At 42.0% G+C, this 23,668-nt stretch overlaps 1 protein-coding gene across 1 annotated transcript in view; it reads left to right on the top strand.

Moving 5' to 3' along the window:
- The window catches only part of PXT1 (peroxisomal testis enriched protein 1), a 60,396-nt gene that overhangs the window by 12,647 nt on the left and 24,081 nt on the right, over positions 1 to 23,668 (top strand). Inside the window, exon 3 of the mRNA XM_017870101.1 lies at positions 9,328 to 9,505. Coding sequence (XP_017725590.1) covers positions 9,454 to 9,505 — 52 coding nt within the window. The 5' untranslated portion in view covers positions 9,328 to 9,453. The remainder of the gene's footprint in view (positions 1 to 9,327; positions 9,506 to 23,668) is intronic.

The raw sequence follows: 23,668 nt of genomic DNA, 5'->3' as shown, positions 1-23,668 counted from the left end.
CTGGAGTGCAGTGGCCGGATCTCAGCTCACTGCAAGCTCCGCCTCCCGGGTTTACGCCATTCTCCTGCCTCAGCCTCCCGAGTAGCTGGGACTACAGGCGCCAGCCACCTCGCCCGGCTAGCTTTTTGTATTTTTTAGTAGAGACGGGGTTTCACCGTGTTAGCCAGGATGGTCTCGAACTCCTGACCTCGTGATTCGCCTGTCTCGGCCTCCCAAAGTGCTGGGATTACAGGCTTGAGCCACCGCGCCCGGCCTAGTTTTTTGTATTTTTTAGTAGAGACGGGGTTTCACTGTGTTAGCCAGGATGGTCTCGATCTCCTGACCTCGTGATCCGCCTGTCTCGGCCTCCCAAAGTGCTGGGATTACAGGCTTGAGCCACAGCGCCCGGCCTATTTCTTCTTTATATATCTGAATTGTCTGACAAACCTTCTCAAGTACTTAAGCATCTATTATAGACCTAATAATGTTATAAATATGCATGATTATTGGTTCTCTTATAAACCAACTTCTCTTGGAAATTACAAGTATAGATTTGATTTTATTTGGCCTTTATAAACCCAACTATTTCACCAAAACTAAGAAGAATTTCAGTTATGTCATTAATGTTCCAATCCGATTGGAACCTATAATGGCTACCTCATTTGGTTGGATTCAACTAATTTATTTATTGCTTTTCAAAATAGGCCACAATTCTTAGAGACATTAACATAAAATTTGATTAAATTTTAGATCTCTCATGACTTTTTTGTCATGAAAAATTTCAAACATAAAAAGTTGAGGGTATAGTATTTCAACAAGTATACCCACTACTTAGATGCAATAATCATCAACATTTTGATGTGTGTGTACATTCCAAGATGTGTGTGTATATACTGGTTTAGGTCTTTTCCATTCGTCGTGCTGGGCCTTTTCATCCTGGAGACATATGTCCTTTTGTTCTGGGATGTTTTCTTGCATTTCTTTGTTTCTTTTCTTTTCTTTTTCTTTTAGAGACAGGGTCTTACTCTGTCAACCAGGCTGGAGTGCATTGGCATGATCATAGCTCACTGCAGTGCGCTCCCAATATTTGCTTTATTTCTATGGCTGTTTATTATGAAAAATTTCAAATATAAAGGAAATTTAAGACTAATACAACCAACACTAGTATATCCACTACTTATAATAGATTAAACAATTGCTAACATTTTCTCATATTTTCTTTGTTTTTATATTTGTCTATTTTGCTGAACTATTTGAAAGTAAGTGGCAGACAATATGACATCTCACTCCAAAATTACATTTGATTTTCTTATCTCTTTAGCCTCTTTCCTTTTTTTTTTTTTTTTTTTCTTTTCTGAGATGGAGTCTTGCCCTGTTGCCCAGGCTGGAGTGCAGTGGCGCGATCTTGGCTCACTGCAATCTCCGCCTCCCAGGTTCACACCATTCTCCTGCCTCAGCCTCCCGAGAAGCTGGGACTACAAGCACCTACCACCATGACCGGCTAATTTTTTTTTTTTTTTTTTGTAATTTTTAGTAGAGACGGGTTTCACCGTGTTAGCCAGGATGGTCTCAATCTGCTGACTTCGTGATCCACCCACCTCGGCCTCCCAAAGTGCTGGGATTACAGGCGCAAGCCACCACGCCGGGCCTAGCTAACCCTAACCCTTCCCCATCTGCCTACCATTTTGTTCCCCCATGACAATGATTTCTTAAGGACATCAGAGCAGTTTTCTTGTAGAATCTTCTCATGACTTTTCCTGACTTGTAAGAATTTCCAAGGTCATTCTCTTTTGGAGCCTTTTTTTTTGTCTTTATCTTTCACAATGTATATATTTTTACAGATTTCTAATTATAGTATTTGTAATTTCCAGCTGCTCTTGTTTATTCTTAGAATGTTTCTTCTTTTAGCATCCTGTTCTTGTTTCATGGATATAATATTTCTCTGATGATATAATTCCTTTGAAGTATTTTTATGCTCCTTGCATTGTCTCAGTTTTCTGTGATTGTTTTCGCCCCTGATTCTTCCATGCTTGAGGTTTAGAATTTTTTTTTATATTGCAGATTTTCCTCTAGTAGCTGATGATTTTTGTATGTTTATATTTTAAGAATAAAGTCCTAAAAGCTAATTGGAAATTCTAAGTATATGTTTGCATCTTATCAATTGAAAGAATTCACTGGAGGCTTTTCTATGGGAGCCCCAAAATGTCAGGTTTTTTTCTCCTAAGAAGTACGTTTTTTGTTTTGTTTTTTTTTCCTGCTAGAGAGTAGAAGCTGGCTATGAAGTTCTATATCTATGCAGGAGAAGAGGCCTGGGTGTTTTCTTTTCAGTAATATGTCTGACTCCCACTCTGATCTATGCCAAGTGTACCACTATCTATAACTCCTTTAGTTTACTTTCTCCAGAGATGGCATTTCCCGTTTCCTATGGAGGTAAAAGTATAGCTTGATTACATTAGATAGGGTGGGGCTCTGGGAGACCTGACTACTTCTTAAACAGATTTTCAAACAAGTCTCCTTTTTGAAGCACTACATTTCTCCCATCTATCTCCCTTCCTTTAACTTCCCTCTGCACTTCACTGCTTCTGATACCTGAGTCTTTCCAGGGCTCCTCAGGGAGACGTGCCTTGCTTCTCCTTGGTTTCTCCTTCTCTAAGCACTTAGGCTTGACCTTCCTTGGATCTGCTAAGTCCTTTAATAGCCTCCGTCCATTTTCTATTTTCAGGCATTGTGGTTTGAGGTGAGTCTCAGTTCAAAAAAAATGAAATGAGTGTTTCTGGGTGTTTCCCCCCACTTGTTATTTTTGAGAGAGTTGCGTGGGGAATATCTCAGCTATTTTGAATTGAAAGTTCTGTTTTTATTTTTAGTTCTTTACATGCCTTGAATTATTTACTACCTTTGGACTTTTGCATTTGATGTTCAGCTCTCCCGGACATTCTTTTTCCCTTGCTCATCCTCCCTCCAGGCTAATTCCAAGTCAAATTTTAGGTCCTAACTTAAACATCATTCCTAGATGAGTCCTTCCTGATCACCTAGACTAGGTTAGGTCCACCCCTCATGATATATTATATCTATCCATCTATCTGTATGTGTATATATGTATATTTTATATTTTAATTTGTTGAGACGAGTCTTGCTCTGTGGCCCAGGCTGGAGTGCAGTGGCACTATCTCGGCTCACTGCAACCTCTGTCTCCCAGGTTCAAGCGATTCTCCCGCCTCAGCTCCCTGAGTATCTGTGATTACAGGTGCCCACCACTATGACTGGAAATTTTGTATTTTTAGTAGAGACGGGGTTTTCCCATGTTAACCAGGCTGGTCTCAAACTCCTGACCTCAAATGATACCCTCACTTCGGCCTCCCAAAGTGCTAGGATTACAGGCATGAGCCACCACGCCTGGCATATATATATGTTTATTTTATTTATTTATTTATTTATTTTTTAGGCAGAGTCTCACTCTATTGCCCAGGCTGGAGTGCAGTAGCCCAATCATGGCTCACTACAACCTCTGCCTCCCAAATTCAAGTGATCCTTCCACCTCAGCCTCCTGAGTAGCTGGGACCACAGGCACATGCCACTACACCCAGCTAATTTTTCTATTTTTTGTAGAGACACAGTTTCATCATGTTGCCCCGGCTGTTCCTGAACTCCTGATCTCAAGTGATCAGCCCACCTCAGCTTCCCAAGTGTTGGGATTATAGGCATGAGCCACCATGCTGGGCCGATGTACTCTTGTAACACCCAACATGACTCTAATATAGCCTCTTTCTTCTGCTAGACTGTAGCTCCACAAGAAAAGGAACCATGTGTGTCTTGTTCACTGCTGTATCCCCAGGGTCCAGAGCAGTGCCTGGTATTCAGTAGGAGATCAATATATATTTTTCATTGTCAACCAACATATATTGATTGCTGTAAAGATTTGTAGCTTAATTTACAGTTGCCATCACTAATAAGTAATTATTTAGAGTTCAGCATTCCTAGTTATTATGATCATCTGTTTATTGCTATGGACAAGAGCCCATTTTATAGTATAGCGTTTCCATAATTACATTTTCAAATTTATCTTACAATGAACACTTTTAAAATGACAATTTACGGCCAGGCATGGTGGCTCACGCCTGTAATCCCAGCACTTTGGGAGGCTGTGGTGGTGGGCTCCTGTAATCCCAGCTACACAGGAGGCTGTGGCAGGAGAACTGCTTGGGTCCGGGAGGTGGAGGTTGCAGTGAGCCAAGATTGCGACTTCAACCTGGGTGACAGAGCAAGATTTTGTCTCAAAAAATAAAAAATAAAATAAAATGACAATTTACTAACAATATTATGCACTGAGATTAACATAGTATATAAATTTTCTACTGTTGCTGTAACAAATGACCACAAACTTAGTGGCTTAAAACAATACAAATTTATCTTACAGTTCTAGGGGTCAGAAGTCTAAAATGAGTTGGCAGGGTTGCATTCCATCTGGAGGCTCTAGGAGAGAATCCATCTCATCTTTTTCAGCTTCTAGAGGCTGCCTGCATTCCTTGGGTTATAGATTCTTCTCATGTCACTCTGACCTCTGCTTCCATTGTCACATTTCTTTCTGTGAATCTGGCCCTCTTGCCTCCCTTTCTAAGGATTATGTGATTAGGTTGGGCCCAGCTAATCCAGGATAATCTCTTCATCTCAAGAGCTTTAATATAATTACATCTACAGAGTCCATTCTGCCAGGTAGGGTAACATATTCACAGGTTCTGGGAATTAGGATGTGGATATTTTGTGAGGCTGTTATTTAGCCTACAACACATAGACAGTAAAATATGAACGCATAGATGAATTAATAATTAACTGACAAAAGAAATGATAGGAGATTTACTTTTTTTTTTGGAGATGGAGTGTCGCTCTGTCACCCAGGCTGGAGTGCATTGGTGCAATCTCACCCCACTGCAACCTCTGCTTCCTGGGTTCAAGTGATTTTCCTGCCTCAGCCTCCCAAGTAGCTGGGACTACAGTCACGCGCCACTATGCCTGGCTAATTTTTGTATTTTAGTAGAGACAAGGTTTTGCTATGTTGGCCAGGCTGGTCTCGAGCTCCTGATCTCAAGTGATCCACCCATCTGGGCCTCCCAAAGTGCTGGGATTACAGGTGTGAGCCACCATGCCTGGCCAAAAGCTTTACTTCTAATGTATTTTAAGCTTTATATCAGAACAACCCACAAAGAAGATAAAATAAATTATTTTATTAAGTAAAAGCTTTCATAAATATATATCAAAATAATAAGACTTGGCTCGGCATGGTGGCTCACGCCTGTAATCCCAGCACTTTGGGAGACCGAGACAGGTGGATCACTTGAGGTCAGGAGTTTGAAACCAGCCTGGCCAACATGGTGAAACCCCATCTCTACAAAAAATAAAAAATTAGCCAGGCATGGTGGCATGCACCTGTAATCCCAGCTACACAGGAGGCTGAGGCAGGAGAATCACTTGAACCTGGGAGGTGGAGGTTGCAGTGAGCCGAGATTGTACCATTGCACTCCAGCCTGGGCAAAAGGAGTGAAACTCCATCTCAAAAAAAAAAAAAAAAAAAAAAAAAAAAAAAAAAAAAAAAAAAAGAAAGTAAAGAAAAAGAAGATAATAATAAGACAAGATACCTAACATAAACCAGTAATTATTAAATAGACAACATACATCAACTAAATGGTTGCTGAAGCATGTGCAGATACATTCTCATGCTTTCATGAATTCTGAGATTTCCTGGTTATATATAATATTTTTAGGTAGGGCCAACATTTCTTAAGGGTAATTATGCAATTTTTTTTTTTTTTTTTGAGACAAGGTCTCACTCTGTTGCCCAGATTGGAGTGCAGTGGTGCCATCTTGGCTCACTGCAACCTCTGCTTCCCAGGCTCAAGCTATTCTTCTGCCTCAGCCTCCTGAGTAGCTGAGATTACAGGCATGTGCCACCAGGCCCAGCTACTTTTTGTATTTTTAGTAGAGACAGGGTTTCACCATGTTGGCCAGGCTGTTCTGGAACTCCTGACCTCAATTGACCCACCTGCCTCTGCCTCCCAAAGTGCTGGGTTTACAAGGGGGAGCCACTGTGCCTGGCCTGGTAATTATCCAGTTATACTAACAGTTACATGAAACAGCATAGTGTTTTTCTGACATTTATGTACATATATATGTATATATTTTTTCTTTCTTTTTTTTGGGGGGCGGGGGCAAGGTCTCACTTTGTACCCCAGGCTGGAATGCAGTGGTGTAAACATGACTCATTGCAGCCTCAATTTTCCAGACTCAAGTGATTCTCCCACTCAGCTTCCCGAGTAGCTGGGATTACAGATGTGTGCCACCACTAGGCTAATTTTTGTATTTTTTTGTAGAGACCAGATCTCACCATGTTGCCCAGGCTATTCTCAAACTCCTGAGCTCAAGCGATCAGCCCATTTCGGCCTCCCAAAGTATTGGGATTCCAGGCATAAGCCACACTGCTTCTGGTCCTGACATATATTTTAAAATAAGTTTTAGGCTGTGCACGGTGGCTCATGCGTGTAATCCCAACACTTTGGGAGGCCGAGGCAGATGGATCATCTGAGGTCGGGAGTTTGAGACCTGCCTGGCCAACTTGGTGAAACTCCATCTCTACTAAAAATACAGAAATTAGCTGGGCTTGGCGGCACCACTGCACTATAGCCTGGGTGACAGAGCGAGAGACTCCGTTTCAAAAAAAAAAAAAAGGTTTTAGATGAAAAATATAATTAGCATTAATTATTTTCAATAAATACCTATTAACATACTGCAGTATTGTTTGAGGGAAATTATAATAAAACCTACTTGGGAAAACAAAATCCAACATTCTTGATAGTTTAAAAGGCTGTGGTTAGATATTTTATTCTCAGTTGTCTAGCAATATTACATGAATGACTAGTACAAAATGACAGTTTCACAATAGGCTGATGGGTAAAGCTGTCAGCCAGCTCTTTCAGGTAAGAACCTTGCCTGGTAGCTGCATCTTGATTATCAACTTTGCTCATTTAGGAACAGTTTTTTTTTTTTTTTTTTTTGAGTCTCGCTCTGTTGCCCAGGCTGGAGTGCAGTGGCACGATCTCAGCTCACTGCAACCTCCGCCTCTAGGGTTCAAGCCATTCTCCTGCCTCAGCCTACTGAGTAGCTGGGACTACAGGCGCGTGCCATCACACCAGCTAATTTTTTGAAGTTTTAGTAGAGACGGAGTTTCACCATGTTAGCCAGGATGGTCTTGATCTTCTGACCTCATGATCCGCCCGCCTCGGCCTCCCAAAGTGCTGAATTACAGGCGTGAGCCACCGCACCCAGCCAGGAATTTTAATGCTTTTATCAGTTCATCCAGGTCTGATCTGGCTCTGACACATGAGCTGAACAGCATGTCTTACTTGACAAATCAAATTTGGGTCAGAAGTTTGCCTAATGAGTCCAGTTAAAATGCCAGGCTGCCCAAGGCACTAAAAATGCCCAGAAACCCACAACAACTCATTTCTCAGCTCTCTGTCCCCCAGTCTGGCCTGAACTACAAACTTAAGCAATATATTGAGGTAGCATTCTACACTGGAAAATGTGGTACATTTGAAAAACGATGAGTCACGATTCTATTTGACAGTCTTTCTCCCCTTGGTTTGTATGGCTGGCTGTCCAGTAAAGTACAGTACAGTAGCCACTGACTGCATGTGGCTTCCGAGTACCCAAAATGTGGCTAGTCTGAATTGAGATGTGCTGTAAGTGCAAAATGCATACCAGATTTTGAAGACTTAAATTAATAAGAATGTAAAATAATTCATTAATTTTTTATATTGATTACATGTTGAAATGACAATATTTGGATTTATTTGGGGATATATTAAATAAAATATATCATTAAAATTAATTTCACTCACTTCTTTTTACTTATTAAATGTAGCTACTAGAAAACTTAAAACCATATATGTGGTTCACTTATTTGTATTAGACAGCACTGATGTAAGGCTCCTGAAGTCTGCCTCTATTATCTTAGCAGCTCATTGTGGTCTTATCCATTCTTTCCCTTTGCAGTAACTTAGATTTAGAAGTTAGAATAGCAGGTAGATTTAGGAGGTAGAATAGAAAGTTTTGAACCCTGTGGCCACCCTTCAAGTCAAAAGAATTAAATGCCCAGGAAGACAACAAAAGTCATAATGCGGCCAGGTATGGTGACTCACGCCTGTAATCTCAGCACTTTGGGAGGCCGAGGCGGGCAGATCACGAGGTCAGGAGTTCAAGACCAGCCTGGCCAACATGGTGAAACCCCGTCTCTACTAAAAATATAAAAATTAGCTGGGCATGGTGGCACACACTTGTAATCCCAGCTACTCAGGAGGATGAGGCAGCAGAATCGCTTGAACCTGAGAGGGTGAGATTGCAGTGAGCCGAGATGTGCACTCCAGCCTGGGCAACAGAACAAGACTCCGTCTCAAAAAAAAAAAAAAAGTCTTAATGCAATTCTTCATCTCATTTGGATTTATTCTACAATATTGGAGGGGAAAAGGGAAAGGGGGCAGAAGAGTAATCTTCATATAAGTGTCTGCAGAGACAGAATGTGTGTGTATGAAGGATCAAAGAGGGCTATGAGAATTATTTTGGGGAGGAAACACACACACCCACAAGGAAATAGGACAAAGAGTGTGTTGTATTCCATCTCCACCCCTCTCCACCTCTCTAGGTTTTGATCTACTTTATTTTGGCTATACCAATTTTTCTCTTTTTTTCTCAGTGTACCAATTTACAACTTCCCTTGATGGAATGTGGCTCTTGAAAAGAAAAAAGGCCAGGCGCCGTGGCTCACGCCTGTAATCCCAACACTTTGGGAGGCTGAGGCGGGCAGATCACCTGAGGTCAGGAGTTTGAGACCAGCCTGGCCAACATGGTGAAACCCTGTCTCTACTAAAAATACAAAATTAGCCAGGCGTGGTGGCACATGCCTGTAATCCCAGTTGCTCAGGAGACTGAGGCAGGAGAATTGCTTGAACCCAGGAGGCAAAGGTAACAGTGAGCCGAGATGGCGCCATGGCACTCCAGCCTGGGCAACAAGATCGAAACTCCATCTAAGAAAAAAAGAGAGAGAGAGAGAAGAAAGACTAACGGGAGATAAGGATGCAGGCAGGTGTAATAGGTGATAAGGATGGAGCAGCCTAGAAAGATGTTTAACTAAATTGAAAAAGACCTTAGGGATCACTCTGGTCCAGCTTCTACTCTAATCCATAACTCTCTTATATGTGGAATAAATGCTGCTGATATTGTTAAAACATTAATATTTATCCAAAATACCAAATATTTAACTGAGAAATGGGGGAAAGCTTTTGAAAATATGTTTTTCAACAGGGAAAAAACAAGAAGAAAAAACATGATGGCATTGTTTATGAAACTAAAGAAGTTCTCAATCCACCTCCCAAAGTAACAAATTGTTGCAAATCACTGTGGGTAAAATACAGTTTTCAGAAGGCATACATGACCCAACTTGTCAGCTCCCAGCCAGTTCCAGCAATGTCAAGGAACCCAGGTAAGATCTTATTTGGATTAAACTAAGATAAATAGTTTACTTAGCATGTGTTTTTCTTGATATTAAGACCATAAAATTGGACATTATATATATTTATTTATTTATTTTATTATTATTATTTTTTTGAGATGGAGTCTCACTCTGTCGCCCAGGCTGGAGTGCAGTGGTGCGATCTCAGTTCTCTGCAACCTCTGGCTCCTGGGTTTAAGTGATTCTCCTGCCTCAGCCTCCCGTGTAGCTGGGATTGCAGGCGCCCGCCACCACGCCTGGCTAATTTTTTCATATTTTTAGTAGAGACAGGGTTTCACCATGTTGGCCAGGCTGGTCTTGAACCCCTGACCTCAACTGATCCCCCCTCATAGGCCTCCCAAAGTGCTAGAATTACAGGCGTGAGTCACTGCGCCTGAATCACATTAAGTATATTATTTAAATATGAACTATAAGAAAATCTATTCATCCCGGTTCTTAGGTGGCAAAAATATAAAAGTGACTTTGCTTCATGGTACTAAATCTCTTTGGTTTCTATTAGCCCTGAATCATTGCTGTGACGACCAATTAAGGTAATCCCAAATGGGCTAAAAATAGATCAAATTTATCTTTTAATAGAAATTAGTCTTTAAATTGGACCTGATAGTGTCTGTATTGTTAAGGTAGGGAACATTCAGATTGGATTTCTTCTTGATTTTGCCACTAGAAGAGAGAACATGAAGGAAAGATAAATTTGAAATTTTACGTTGCAAAAATGTGATTCCTAAATGTCCCAGAATGCTGGAAAAGTAAAGTTTTATGTTTTGAAGGGCATTAAAGGGCAGTGTTAGGTAAATTTATGGGGTTTCAGACTCTTAGATAAAAAATGTGCTAGCTACCCGAGAGGGATTATGAACATTAACTTCAACCTAATATCTAATTTTAAAATAATTACATGCCTCCTGAGAAAGTGGAAATTTCAAGCATCCTGATAGTCGCTTGCCACCACACCAAATACGTTTTTTTGTTTTTGTTTTTGTTTTGTTTTGTTTTTTGAGACAGAATCTCACTTTGTCGCCCAGGTTGGAGTGCAATGGTACAGTCTCGGTTCACTGCAACCTCCGCCTCCCGGATTCAAGTGATTCTTCTGCCTCAGCCTCCCAAGTAGCTGGGATTACAGGCGTCCGACACTACGCTGGGCTAATTTTTATATTTTTAGTAGAACCGGGGGTTTCCACCATGTTGGCCAAGGCTGGACTCCTGACCTCAAGTGATCCGCCGGCCTCGGCCTCCCAAAGTGCTGGGATTACAGGCGTGAGCCACCGCGCCCAGCCTGGTATCCATTTTTTAGAAAGCACTGAATTGACTGAAATTTTGAATCTTCTTCTTTTTTTTTTTTTTTTTTTTGAGACGGAGTCTCGTTCTGTCGCCCAGGCTGGAGTGCAGTGGCGCGATCTCAGCTCACTGTAAGCTCCGCCTCCCGGGTTCACGCTATTCTCCTGCCTCAGCCTCCCAAGTAGCTGGGACTACAGGCACCCGCCACCACGCCAGGCTAGTTTTTGTATTTTAGTAGAGACGGGGTTTCACCGTGTTAGCCAGGATGGTCTCGATCTCCTGACCTCGTGATCCGCCCACCTTGGCCTCCCAAAGTGCTGGGATTACAGGCTTGAGCCACCACGCCCCGCCCGAATCTCCATTTGTTAATTCCGTTGTCAACAATTATTCCCCAAAGTCTGAGATTGCGTCACCTATGATGAACACGTTCTAGGAACTTGTATTTATTTATTTTTGCATTTTATTTATTTATTTTTTTGAGACGGAGTCTCGCTCTGTCGCCCAGGCTGGAGTGCAGTGGCGCGATCTCGGCTCACTGCAAGCTCCTCCTCCCGGGGTTTACGCCATTCTCCTGCCTCAGCCTCCCGAGTAGCTGGGACTACAGGCGCCTGCCACCTCGCCCGTCTAGTTTTTTGTATTTTTTAGTAGAGACGGGGTTTCACCAGGTTAGCCAGGATGGTCTCGATCTCCTGACCTCGTGATCCGCCCGTCTCGGCCTCCCAAAGTGCTGGGATTACAGGCTTGAGCCACCGCGCCCGGCCACTTGTATTTATTTTTAAGACGTAATTCACTTAACATAAAATTCACCCTTTTAAAGTACACAGTACAGAGGGTTTTAGTATACTCACCAAGTTGTGCAATCGTCGCCACTATTCTAAGATTTTATATTTTATTGTAAACCCTTTCCAGTATGTTTTCACACTCCACCTCCTGATCCTCAGATTCCTTGTGAAGCTGATCGCTGTCTTCCGAGGTGTTCTGTGAGCGTTGCTACTTTTGCCTCAAATGCTTTTCTAATTACAGTTTCACTCCAAAAGAAGACGCAGGTGAAGAGTTACTAACGCTGCTGCCCTTGATTTATAGAGTAACAACCCACTAGCTAAAGTACATGCTTGTTTTCATACCTAGAACTCTCGTTTTACCATACGCGAGTTATATGTCAAATCTTATTAGTGACTGGTAGTCTGGTGAGCCACCAATGTGCTTTCAATGCCTCCCAAACAATTAGAAACCAGAGATCTCCCAATAAAGAGATGCCTCCCATGTCCTTCCACTTCTGGCCCAGGAGACCTAGGTTGCCTTTCTGTTCAGGCAGCAGCGCATTTCTCCCCTTCATCTTTATGATTCCACTGAAGAAATGAGGGATGTGCGGAATGAGGGGGAGCGAACTTGTTATTACGGCGTCGAGAACGCCAGACAGAGTAACCAAGGACGAATAGAATAATGCTAGTGCCCGTAATTCGGTACCGCGCCTTCCTAACTCCAGCTCCCGCCAGTAGCCCGAGGCGAGCTACGCGCGCGCCGCCGTCGGCCGCGCCACCATGCGCCTTCCCCATTGGCCACAGCTGGCCCACGTGACCTCTATCGCCTAACCTGCTCGTCCGCGCGCGCTTTTTCCTTCACAGAAAGCGGAGGGCGGGAGTGGGGATCTCACGGGTGCGCGAGGTCGTTCGGAGGACCTGGGGGCGCTCTCTGGCGGGGAGCCTGAGACAATGCCTGAGTACTGTCCAGAGGAAAACTCTTACTGAGGAAGCGAAAGATTGAGGAGGTCCACCTCTCCCCTCAGTGGCTTCTCTCCGGGGCTGTGACACAGACAGACTGAAAATGGAAATCACAGGCTTTCATTGGCAGGAATGTGACTCGCTGAAGCCAAGATTTATCTCTTTGGGGGCGCTCTACACATACAAACCTAACTCTTCGGGGGGAAAATACATAATTTTTGTCTGGGGAATTCAAAGCCACTTTTTCTTAGAAGAGTTGAGCGTCGTGGGAAATCCGGAGCAACCATCCTGATACACATCATTTAAGGGAAATTAGAAACTCCTAGGGAAACAAAGATGAGTAAAAGCAAAAGGAGGCCCTGCGCACCATTGCTGTGCGGGAATGGAATGATTTAACAAGGGCCAGAAGTGTAATAATTACGGAAAGGAAAGGACTAAATAAATGTGTGTGCATGTGTGTGTGAGTAGTATAAATGGGAAATATAATTGTAGAATTCAGTAGAGTTCAATTTAACTTATTTTTCTCTTTAAGAGTGCTTGGATGCTTTGCTTACTTTTGCTTTTTTAAATTTTTTGCTTCGAAGGCTTACCAACCCTTCCTCCTCTAGATAAACATTTTATTTTTTAATTCGTTCATTCCAGAAATACTAGGACCTACTATATTCCAGGCACTGTGCTAGGTACTGAGATGACAATGATAAATAAAAACAGTACCAGTTCCTTCAATCATGGAGCATATGGTCTGGTAAAGGAAGCAGACAGTAGTTAATTGCACGTATCAATGTTAAATACAATGTGATAAGTGCTAAGGAGAGGTCTAGATGCCATAATGGGGGATTTGACCTAGCAGGGAGATCAAAGAAGGCTTGCCTCAAGATGCAACCCCTGACATGAGACCTGAAGGGGTTAAGGGGGATGGAGGTTGCAGACAGAGGGAGCAGCTTGCACAAGGGAGCACTGGGAGCCTCTCCCCTTCCAATGACTGCCCACCTCACCCATTTCCACTATACATACATTCATCTTGCCCCTCAGTTCTCAGAAGACATTTGTTCTCTTAATTCCAAGTTCTTAGGGAGTGCCTGGTTGTAACCTACAATGATTGTTAAAGACAGTGTTACCCAATAGGTAAGTATACATATCTAATATAATATCAATATACATTTAATATACAATACATATTAATATACAGTCTAATATGCATTATCTGTTGTTTTGTATAAGAAAAATATACAATGACTGTAACAAATCGTAGGATATGATATATCCCAATAGAACCAAAAGTGCTATAGACAAAGTAGTGAGAGATCACATGATTTTGGAAGACTCAAAAGAGACATCTTAGCGAAAGTAATTTTCAAAAATCATTGAGGTAAGATTTGGTCAGATAAAGATACAATTTAGTTAGAGCATAAGGTTCTAAAAGAATAGTAAGGAGGTTGGACCAGTCGGTTGAAATACATTCCAAGGGCCTTGAAAAACAGTCTAAAGAGTTTGTAGAAACCAAACTAGTGCAGTGGCTTGCCTCTGAAATCCCAGCTACTCCAGAGGCTGAGACGGGAGGATTGCTTGAGCCCAGGAGTTTGAGATCAGCCTGGGCAATGTAGCAAAACACACTGTCTAAAATATTTTTATAAGTCTGTAGAAACTAAAAAGTTCTATTTAAGTTTTAAGAACTTTCCTGAGATACTTTTTCTCCCCTAATATTTGTCTTGGAAATTTTAAATCTACAGAAAAGTGGCAAAATTAACTATATGGTTATTCATAAACCCTTCCCACAGATTAGTCAGTTTTGTTTTGTTTTGCTTTTTTTGAGACAGGGTCTTACTCAGTTGCTCAGACTGAAGTGCAGTAGTGCAATCATAGCTCATGGCAGCCTGGAACTCCTGGGCTCAAGTGGTCTTCCTGCCTCAGCCTCCCAAGTAGCTGGGACCATAGGCATGCATCACTGGGCCCAGCTAATTTTTTGTTTTTTATAGAGATAGCATCTCACTTTGTTGCCCAGACTCATCTTAACTCCTGGGCTCAAGTGATCCTGCCTTGTCATCCCAAAATGTTGGGATTACAGACATCAGCCACACCTGGCCTTGTTGATTTTTGTTGTTGTTGTTGTTTAATTTTGCCCCATTTGCTTTATTCTAAGAACAAGGATATTTTTCTGCATAACCACAATATGACACTTGCGAGGTACTTTTTTTTGAGACAGAGTCTCTATCTGTTGCTCAAGCTGGAGCACAGTTGCACAATCTCAGCTCGCTGCAACCTCCACCTCCCGGGTTCAAGGGATCCTCTTGCCTCAACCTTCCCAGTAGCTGGGATTACAGGCACACACCACCATGTCCAGCTAATTTTTTTGTATTTTTAGTAGAGATGGGGTTTCACCATGTTGGCCAGGCTGTTCTCAAACTCCAGACCTCAGGTGATCTACCCGCCTTGGACTCCCAAAGTGCTGGAATTACAGGTGTGAGTCACCGCGCCTGGCCCTGAGATACTTCTAAATTTAAATTTTGAATAAGTATTAATTAATAAGTGACTTACCGATTTTAATTTCATACCACATTGTAAGTGCTATATGTTTCTTAAAAATATATTTTCGTGGCTAGAAAAATAAAAAATATGAAAAGGCATACAGCAAAGACTGTCTCTTTCATTCTTGTCCCCCATCTGCTCAGTTCTCACTCCCCTAGTTCCCTATCTTAGGCAACTATTGTTCTTAGATTCTCAGGTATCTTTCCAGAATTTCTTTATGCAAACATGGACAATTGTGAATATGGATTTTTGTTCCTATTTTTGGATGAAAAGTATCGTATTAAACACACAATTCTTACTTGCTTTGTCACTTAATATGATTTGGAGATCCTTCTGCATTAATGCTTAAATAACTTCCTCATTGTTTTTTTACAGTGGCATAGTATTCCATTGTGTGGATATACCATAATTTATTTAAACTGTTCCCTATTGACTTACACTTGGGCTGTTTCCAATTACTTAATATTGAAACCAATGTTGTAACAGATAACCTTAAACATATTTCTGTTTGTAAAATTCAATAGATAGCATTGCTCCCTACACAGGTTGTACCAATCTAAACTCCCACCAGCAATTGTGAGAGTATCTCCAAGCTTTTACAACAGTGGCTGACATATTGTAAGTGCTATATAAGTGTTTGCTTAAAAACTAGATTTTCTTGTTTAGAAAAATAAATAAATGAAAAGATGTACAGTGAAAAGCCTAGCCCTAAACCCACCTACTTAGGAGCTTACCCTTGGGCTGAGGTGAATCAATGCATTGAGACCCTGGCTCTTTCTTCCCACACTATCTTCTCCCTCCCACTCTTGACTCTGTTGTAGGGTCTTGGAGATTTGGGGACCATTGTTGATCAAAGGCCAAATATTTCACCTGGTTCTAAACCAAGAGCTTTAAATATATGAATGTGCATTATTGTTGCTGTTTTACAACTTTAAATGAAAGGAGAGCTGACTTCAAGACAAATGGAAAGGTAGTGCTGGTTTTAGATAAAGTTACCGAGTAGCTGGCCTTTTTCATCCAACTCGAACCTAATCAACAAATATCTATGGAGTACTTCCTATGTATAGGGCACTGAGCTAGGTCTTAGAGTTATGAAATAGATACATGCCCTCTAACTATTGTTTAGACAGGCACAAAATATAAATAATCATTATGTCAAGTTTCAACATGCAAAATACACCTCTTGCTTTTGGCACACTCACTGCTTTCCTTCCTGTCTCCTTCCTCCTCTGCCTCTTTGCCTACCTGACTGCCCTGATCACTGAGCTGCCCGAGGCTTGTTGGTTTCCTTGTAGCTCCTTCATTTCTCCCAGTGTCCATTATTGAAACTTACCCAACTTGTATTTCACTTTCCTGATGCAGATATTAGAGTTTGTATTTCTCAAGTGATAGTTATGATTAGTTAGTTATTCTGTTAAACTAATAGTTACAAATCAATATGCTTTTGATTGGCACAGGCAGGCCTAGCCCATTTGGAAGTAGGTGAAATTTGTTCAGTCTTCCCAGTTGATTCCTGTGTGAGCACCTTCTCTCCTGGGTGAGCTCTCGACCCTCATTGATATCCTCACTTTTTTTTCAGGTGATTGTCAACTAATCATTAGGGTGTTATTTCAAAATGGTTTGAAGTGAGGATCTCAGGAGTATGTGTTATGTTTCAAGATACAATTTTATAGAAAACTGAAATGACAGGCAATAGGGTTGCAATTTTGATCAGAAGGCTGTATGCCACCGATTTAGGGACTTACCCTTGGCTGAAGTGAATTAATGCCCTGGCCCTCCCTGCCCCACACTATCTTCCCTCTGCCACTCTTTACTCTATCATAGGGTCCTGGAGTTTTGGGGACCATTACTGTCAGAGATCTTCGAACCCAGCTGGCAGCTGTGGCTCAGTGGCCTCTGGAGAAGAGTGGGAGTGTAATGGTGGAAGTGAGTGGGTACTCTCCAGTGCTCTTAGGCACTCTTCCCTTTGTCTTCTCCCAGTCAGCTTGCAGCCTGGCTGCGCATGGTGAAAGGTGATTTTTTTTTTTCAATCTCTATCACTCTGTGTAGGTGGCTGCCTTTTCCACTCAGCAGAAGTGGTTCTCACTAGTTGCCCAATGTGTTTAAAAGTGTGGATTTGTATAATGATGCTGTATATTTGTTGCATTAATTTTTTTTTTTTTTTTTTTTTTTTTTTTTGAGACGGAGTCTCGCTCTGTCGCCCAGGCTGGAGTGCAGTGGCCGGATCTCAGCTCACTGCAAGCTCCGCCTCCCGGGTTTACGCCATTCTGCCATTCTCCTGCCTCAGCCTCCCGAGTAGCTGGGACCATAGGCGCCCGCCACCTCGCCCGGCTAGTTTTTTGTATTTTTTAGTAGAGACGGGGTTTCACCGTGTTAGCCAGGATGGTCTTGATCTCCTGACCTCGTGATCCGCCTGTCTCGGCCTCCCAAAGTGCTGGGATTACAGGCTTGAGCCACCGCGCCCGGCCTGTTGCATTAATTTTAAAATCAAAGCAACTCAGGTTCACGGAAACAGATCAACTAGTACAGAGAGCATATGGTGAAAAGGGACTTGGACCAGTGCCTGGCACATAGAAAGCCCTCTATTTGTTGAATGAATGAATGAATACAAAGTCAGTATCCAGCCTGTCCTTTACACCTCCACCCCATCCCACCATTCCTTTACTAGAAGTGAAATTCCTTAATTGGTCATGTTTTCCGGTTTTCTAGATCCATGATTCTTATCCCTGGGTGCGTGTTAGAATCATCTGGGGAGCTTAAAAAACAAACAACAACAACAACAAAAAACCTATGTGTAGTCTCATTCCCAGACTAACAAAATTACTTTTTAAGCCTCCAAGCTGATTGTCTTGTGCAGCCAGCATTCTGAACCAGTGTTCTAAATAATGTGCCTTTACATTTATTCCTCTCTTTCTTTTTTCTTTTCTTTACTTTCTTTTTTTTTTTTTGAAACAGGATCTCACTGTGTCTCCCTGGCTAGAGTGCATTAGTGCAATCTCAGCTCACTGCAGCCTTGACCTCCTGGGCTCAAGTGATCCTCCCACCTCAGCCTCCCGAGTAGCTGGGACTGCAGGCATGCACCACCATGCCTGGCTAAGTTTTTGATTTTTTTTTTTTTTTTTTTTTTTTAGAGATGAAGTCTCACTATGTTGCCCAGGCTAGTCTGAAACTCCTGGGCTCAAGTGATCCTCCTGCCACTGTTTCCCGAAGTGCTGGGATTGCAGGAGTGAGCCACCATGCCTGGCCTGCTATCTCTTGGTTAATCAAATTCATATCATCCATTGACTCCTTGACATGACAGATGAGGTTTAGCTCATACCGCACCCTCCTTTTTCTCATATTTGATGTTAAATTATTATTATTATTTTGAGACGAAGTCTTGCTCTGTTGCCCAGGCTGGAGTGCCGTGGCGCAATCTTGGTTCACTGCAACCTCTGCCTCCCTGGTTCAAGCGATTTTCCTGCCTCAGCCTCCCGAGTAGCTGGGATTATAGGTGCCCACCACCACGCCGGCTAATTTTTGTATTTTTAGTAGAGATGGGGTTTCACCATGTTGGCCAGGCTGGTCTCGAACTCCTGACCTCAGGTGATCTGCCCGCCTTGGCCTCCCAAAGTGCTGGGATAACAGGCGCAAGCCACTGTGCCTGGCCGTTAAATTATTTTAATACTTCTTTCTGTTGTCTTCATAAACTTAAATAATTTGCACTCCTATTTCTTATTCGATCCATTTTCAGCAATATCACATGAACTCTCATTTTGTAAGATGAAGACACTAACTTCCATGTCTTCTCACCCAGTCTTCTGGAGCCTGCTATTTGCTCCCTATATTTTTTAATTCTTACATTTTTGAAGTTGTTAACATTTGCATTCTGACCTCCAGCCACAATCAGCTCTTCCATGCTATCCATAAGTTGTTTCTTAAAGTTACAAACCAATAAACTTGGTTTACATTATAGTATCTATATAGTGTCTATTACCAGGTCTAATGATAGTAGCTGACATTTATATAATACAGGATTTATTGTACAGTAAGTACTTTATGAACATCATTGTTTAATTGTCATAATGATCAGAAGGTCCCTTTTTAAAAATGGGGAAACTGAGGCACGGAGAAGTTGAGGCTTATCTAAGAACAGGAAGTCAGAAAGTGGTTGAGACAGAACTTGCACCATTTTCTACAGAAGGATAGCATTAATTTTTTTTCTTTAGGTACAAGTTTAGGACCCTTGCCAGATGAAAAGATAATGCACATCAAGGTCAAATACATATTTTTCTCTTCTCTGTTTTGGGGAGGCATAAGGGTGGTCTTTGGGTCTTGTCAGTTTTCTTTTTTCCATTTCTGTTTATTTCTTCTTTTTAGAGATAGGGTCTGGGTCTTTGTCTGTTGTCCAGGCAGGAGTGCAGTCGCGCGATCATAGCTCACTGCAGCCCCCAGCTCCTGGGCTCAAGCGATCCTCCCACTTCAGCCTTCTGAGTAGTTAGGACCACAGGTGCACTCCATCACACCTGGCTATTTTTCTTTCTTTCTTTTTTTTTTTTTTGTTAGAGACAGGGTCTTGGTCTATATTGCCCAGGCTGGTTTCAAATTCTTGGGCTCAAGTGATGGTCCTGCCTCAGCTTCCCAAAGTGCTGGGATTACAGACATGAGCCCCCCTGCCCTGCCACTTTTTAAATTTCTGGTAGTGACTAACTTCAAACACTTCAGGATCTCTTTCCTTCTTAGCAGATGGACCAGTCTCCTGTTTCATATACAAAATTGATGTCATCAAGGGTAAATACCTGAATCTTCCTCACTTCTTCCAGACTTCCTTAAATGAGCATCATATCTTATCTCCTGTCCTGTCTCAAAGGAAGGAGGAACCCTCCTCCTGTTTAAAACTAATCCTCATATTTGCATTCACATTCCTCCTTAACTTCTGGGACTTCACCTCAACAATTTGCCCTACTGTATCTCCCATTTTCTGTTGCTCCTGATCTAATTCCTCTCCTCAATCTGCAAACCTGCTCAAGACTCAACTAAGAAAGTTCCTGCAACACACCTCCTCCTCAGCTACTGCCAATTCTCTCATTCCTTCATCAGGACACTTTAGAAGAGCAGTCTACACATATTGATGCCAAGTCCTGTTTGGTAACTCAAATTCATGCTCACTGTCATGAAAATTTCCATTCATCCCTACTCCAAGACCAGTTCTCTTTTCTGATACTTAGAGCCTGGGTTATACCAGCAATTCTTTTTGTTTTATTTTATTTTATTTATTTATTTATTTATTTATTTATTTATAGAAGAAGATCCTAAGCACTGTCAGGCAAAGGCAGTGGAACTGAGCAGGATCCAGACACTGACGTGGGCCAAACGTCAGGCCGTGCCACACCTGGATCTGCTTCAGCAAGAGAAGGTGACAAACAAAATAATGCCCTGCTTGATGCAAATATTTCCTGTTTAAATTTTTATTATTTATTTATTTATTTATTTATTTATTTATTTATTTATTTATTTTTGAGACACAGTCTAACTATGTTGCCAAGGCTGCAGTGCAGTTGGTGCGATCTCAGTTCATTGCAGCCTCCACCTCCCAGGTTCAAGCAATTCTTCTACCTCAGCACCCCTTAGTAGCTGGGATTACAGGCACATGCTACCATGCCTGACTAATTTTTGTATTTTTAGTAGAGACGAGGTTTCACCATGTTGGCCAGGCTGGTCTCGAACTCCTGACCTCAGATGATCCATCTGCCTCAGCCTCCCAAAGTGCTGGGATTACAAGCGTGAGCCACCACGCCTGGCCAGCAATTCTTTTTAAAGGATCAGTTTGTCCTTGGCAAGAGACTTTGAGCCTTCCTGAGACTGATTTGTAGGCCTGCTAAATTTAAGCAAATTCTTTTGAAATTATTATTCAGGACAAAGATTGTTAAGAATTAAACTTTTAACTGTAATAAGTTTGATTATGAAAGGACATGCCTTTTGAGATGGTGCCATAACTATTGATTTTGTACTTGAAATATTTGCATCTTCAAAGCGATTGAATTTAAAGCACTAGCTAATGCTCTAAAATCCTCATAAAAGAAACCACTTTCCTCAACTAAAAGAAGAGGTCACTTTGAGTTTGACATGAAGCCTTCAGTTCTGGTGAGGTGGTTTGTCTCTGAGAAAGGAAGACATATATTTTCCAGTCTTCAGCAGATGGCCCAGAATGTGGAGAGGCCAAGACTTCCAGTACTTTCAACCTCATTTTTTTCCACATTGTGTCAACATTCCAAAGGTAATGTTCGAATACTTTCTTGAAATTCCTTTTAACAGTCTGGGACTTGGGGGTGGTGGCTACCAGCAGTGAAGACTCTATGTCCTGGAATGACTTTACCTTGAGAAAAATCACCTAAAATCATGCCTAGTTATACAGATAAAGTGCTGCCAGGTTTAACACGTAGGAATATCTTTTTGGAAGGAAGTATAAAACAATCCCTTCAGTTTAAACTTCAGCCACATTTTAATTTGCTTCATATTTGGACTATAAGCTTCCTATATGATATTTTATTGTTTTCCGGACTTTCTCATTTCCTTTCCTCCTCTCATCCATGTGATTTGTAATTATTACATCCTCAAACTTCCCCAGGTTCTAAACCATACAATCACTTCCACCAAGTCTCCCTTTCCACTGGGAACTTCCCTTTGAGAGTTGTTCTCTTGCTCCAATCTGGTTACTCTCTAGGCACATTGCACCATTGAGATCCTGGGACTTCCGTACACATAGTTGGACCCACCTTTTGTTAAATCTTGTGGCTTTTTCTTTCTTAATTTAGTCTTACTCTATTTATTGTGTTTTACTGGAATACTTCCTCAAGAGAATTCCTAACAAATGGCGTATGGGAGAAAAATTCCTGAGTCCTTGCATGTGTGCAAATGTCTTCATTCAATTCTCACATGTTTTTTATTTTTATTTTTATGTTTTTAGAGACAAGATCTCACCCTGTTTCCCAGGCTGGAGTGCAGTGAAGTGATCTTTAGCTTGAAAACCTATCCTTCTGTCTCAGCCTCTTGAGTATCAAGGACTGCAGGCTCATGCCACCACATATGACTAATTTTTAAATTTTTTGTACCGATCGGAGTCTCACTATATTGCCCAGACTGGTCTCAAAATCCTGGGCTCAAGCAGCCCACTCATCTCAGACTCTCAAAGTGTTGGGATTACGGTGAGCCACTGTGCCTGGCCCCACCTCTCACATATTATTGACAGTTTAGCTGGGCATAGAATTCTAGATTGAAAATAATTTTTTATAAAACCTTTGAGGGCATTAAAAAATTTCTCCCACTATTTTCTAGTATCCATTGTTGTCGATGGGAAGTCTGTTGCCGAATGAATTCCTGTTTCTCCTCAAATGCTTTAAAGAGTCTCCTTATATTTATCCTTGGTGTTTTGAAATTTCAATGTGTTCAAAGGGTGAGGTTTTTATTTCCCCATTTGCTGTCCTGAGAACTCGGTAGGATTTTCTAATATGAATGTTTGTGCCCTTTAGGTCTGGGAAGCTGTTTTGCGTTGTTGGTTTATTTCCTCCTCTGTTTCACTCTTCCTGGAATTCCTATTAATCAGATGCCGGTCCTTCCATGTTGTTCCTCTGTATTGCCTATCTTTTCTCTCATGTTTTTCAACTTCTGATTTTTTTTTTTTTCACTGAGATTTCCTTGACTTAACTTTTTTCAGGCTATCAATTGTATTTTTAATTTTGGCAATCATATTTTTGAAATCTGAAAGATTTTGTTCTAGGAATTTTCTTTTTTCATAGCATTCTCTTTTGTTTTATGAACGTAATATTGTCTTAAGTCTCTCTCTAAACAGGCCAGGTGCAGTGGCTCATGCCTGTAATCCCAGCACTTTGGGAGGCCAAGATAAGAGGATCGCTTGAACCCAGGATTTCAAGAGTCTCTTTTTTTTTTTTTTGAGACGGAGTCTCGCTCTGTCGCGAGGCTGGAATGCAGTGGCACGATCTCGGCTCACTGCAACCTCTGCCTCCCAGGTTCAAGCGATTCTTCTGCCTCAGCCTTCCTAGTAGCTAGGACTATAGGCACGCACCACCACACCCAGGTAAATTTTGCATTTTTCGTAGAGACGGGATTTCACCATGTTAGCCATGATGGTCTGGATTTCTTGACCTCGTGATCCGCCCGCCTTGGCCTCCCAAAGTGCTGGGATGACAGGCGTGAACCACCGCGACCGGCCTATTTTTTTATTTTGTTTTATTTTGAGACGGAGTATTGCTCTGTCACCCAGGCTGGAGTGCAGTGGTGGGATCTCAGCTCACTGCAACCTCCACCTGCTGGGTTCAAGCGATTCTCCTGCCTTAGCCTCCTGAGTAGCTAGGATTACAGGTGCACGCCTGGCTAGTTTTTCTGGTTTGGTTTTTTGTTTTTTTTTTGAGACGGAGTCTCGCTCTTTTTGCCCGGGCTGGAGTGCAATGGTGCGACTCGGCTCACCGCAACCTCTGCCTCCCGGGTACAAGCGATTCTCCTGCCTCAGCCTCCTGAGTAGCTGGGATTACAGGCATGCGCCACCATGCCTGGCTAATTTTGTATTTTAGTAGAGACAGGGTTTCTCCATGTTGGTCAGGCTGGTCTTGAACTCCCA

The sequence above is a fragment of the Rhinopithecus bieti genome, unplaced genomic scaffold (genome assembly GCF_001698545.2).
Source record: "Rhinopithecus bieti isolate Rb0 unplaced genomic scaffold, ASM169854v2 scaffold_4553, whole genome shotgun sequence".
Lineage (NCBI taxonomy): Eukaryota > Metazoa > Chordata > Mammalia > Primates > Cercopithecidae > Rhinopithecus > Rhinopithecus bieti.
This window is presented reverse-complemented; position numbering and strand designations above follow the sequence as displayed.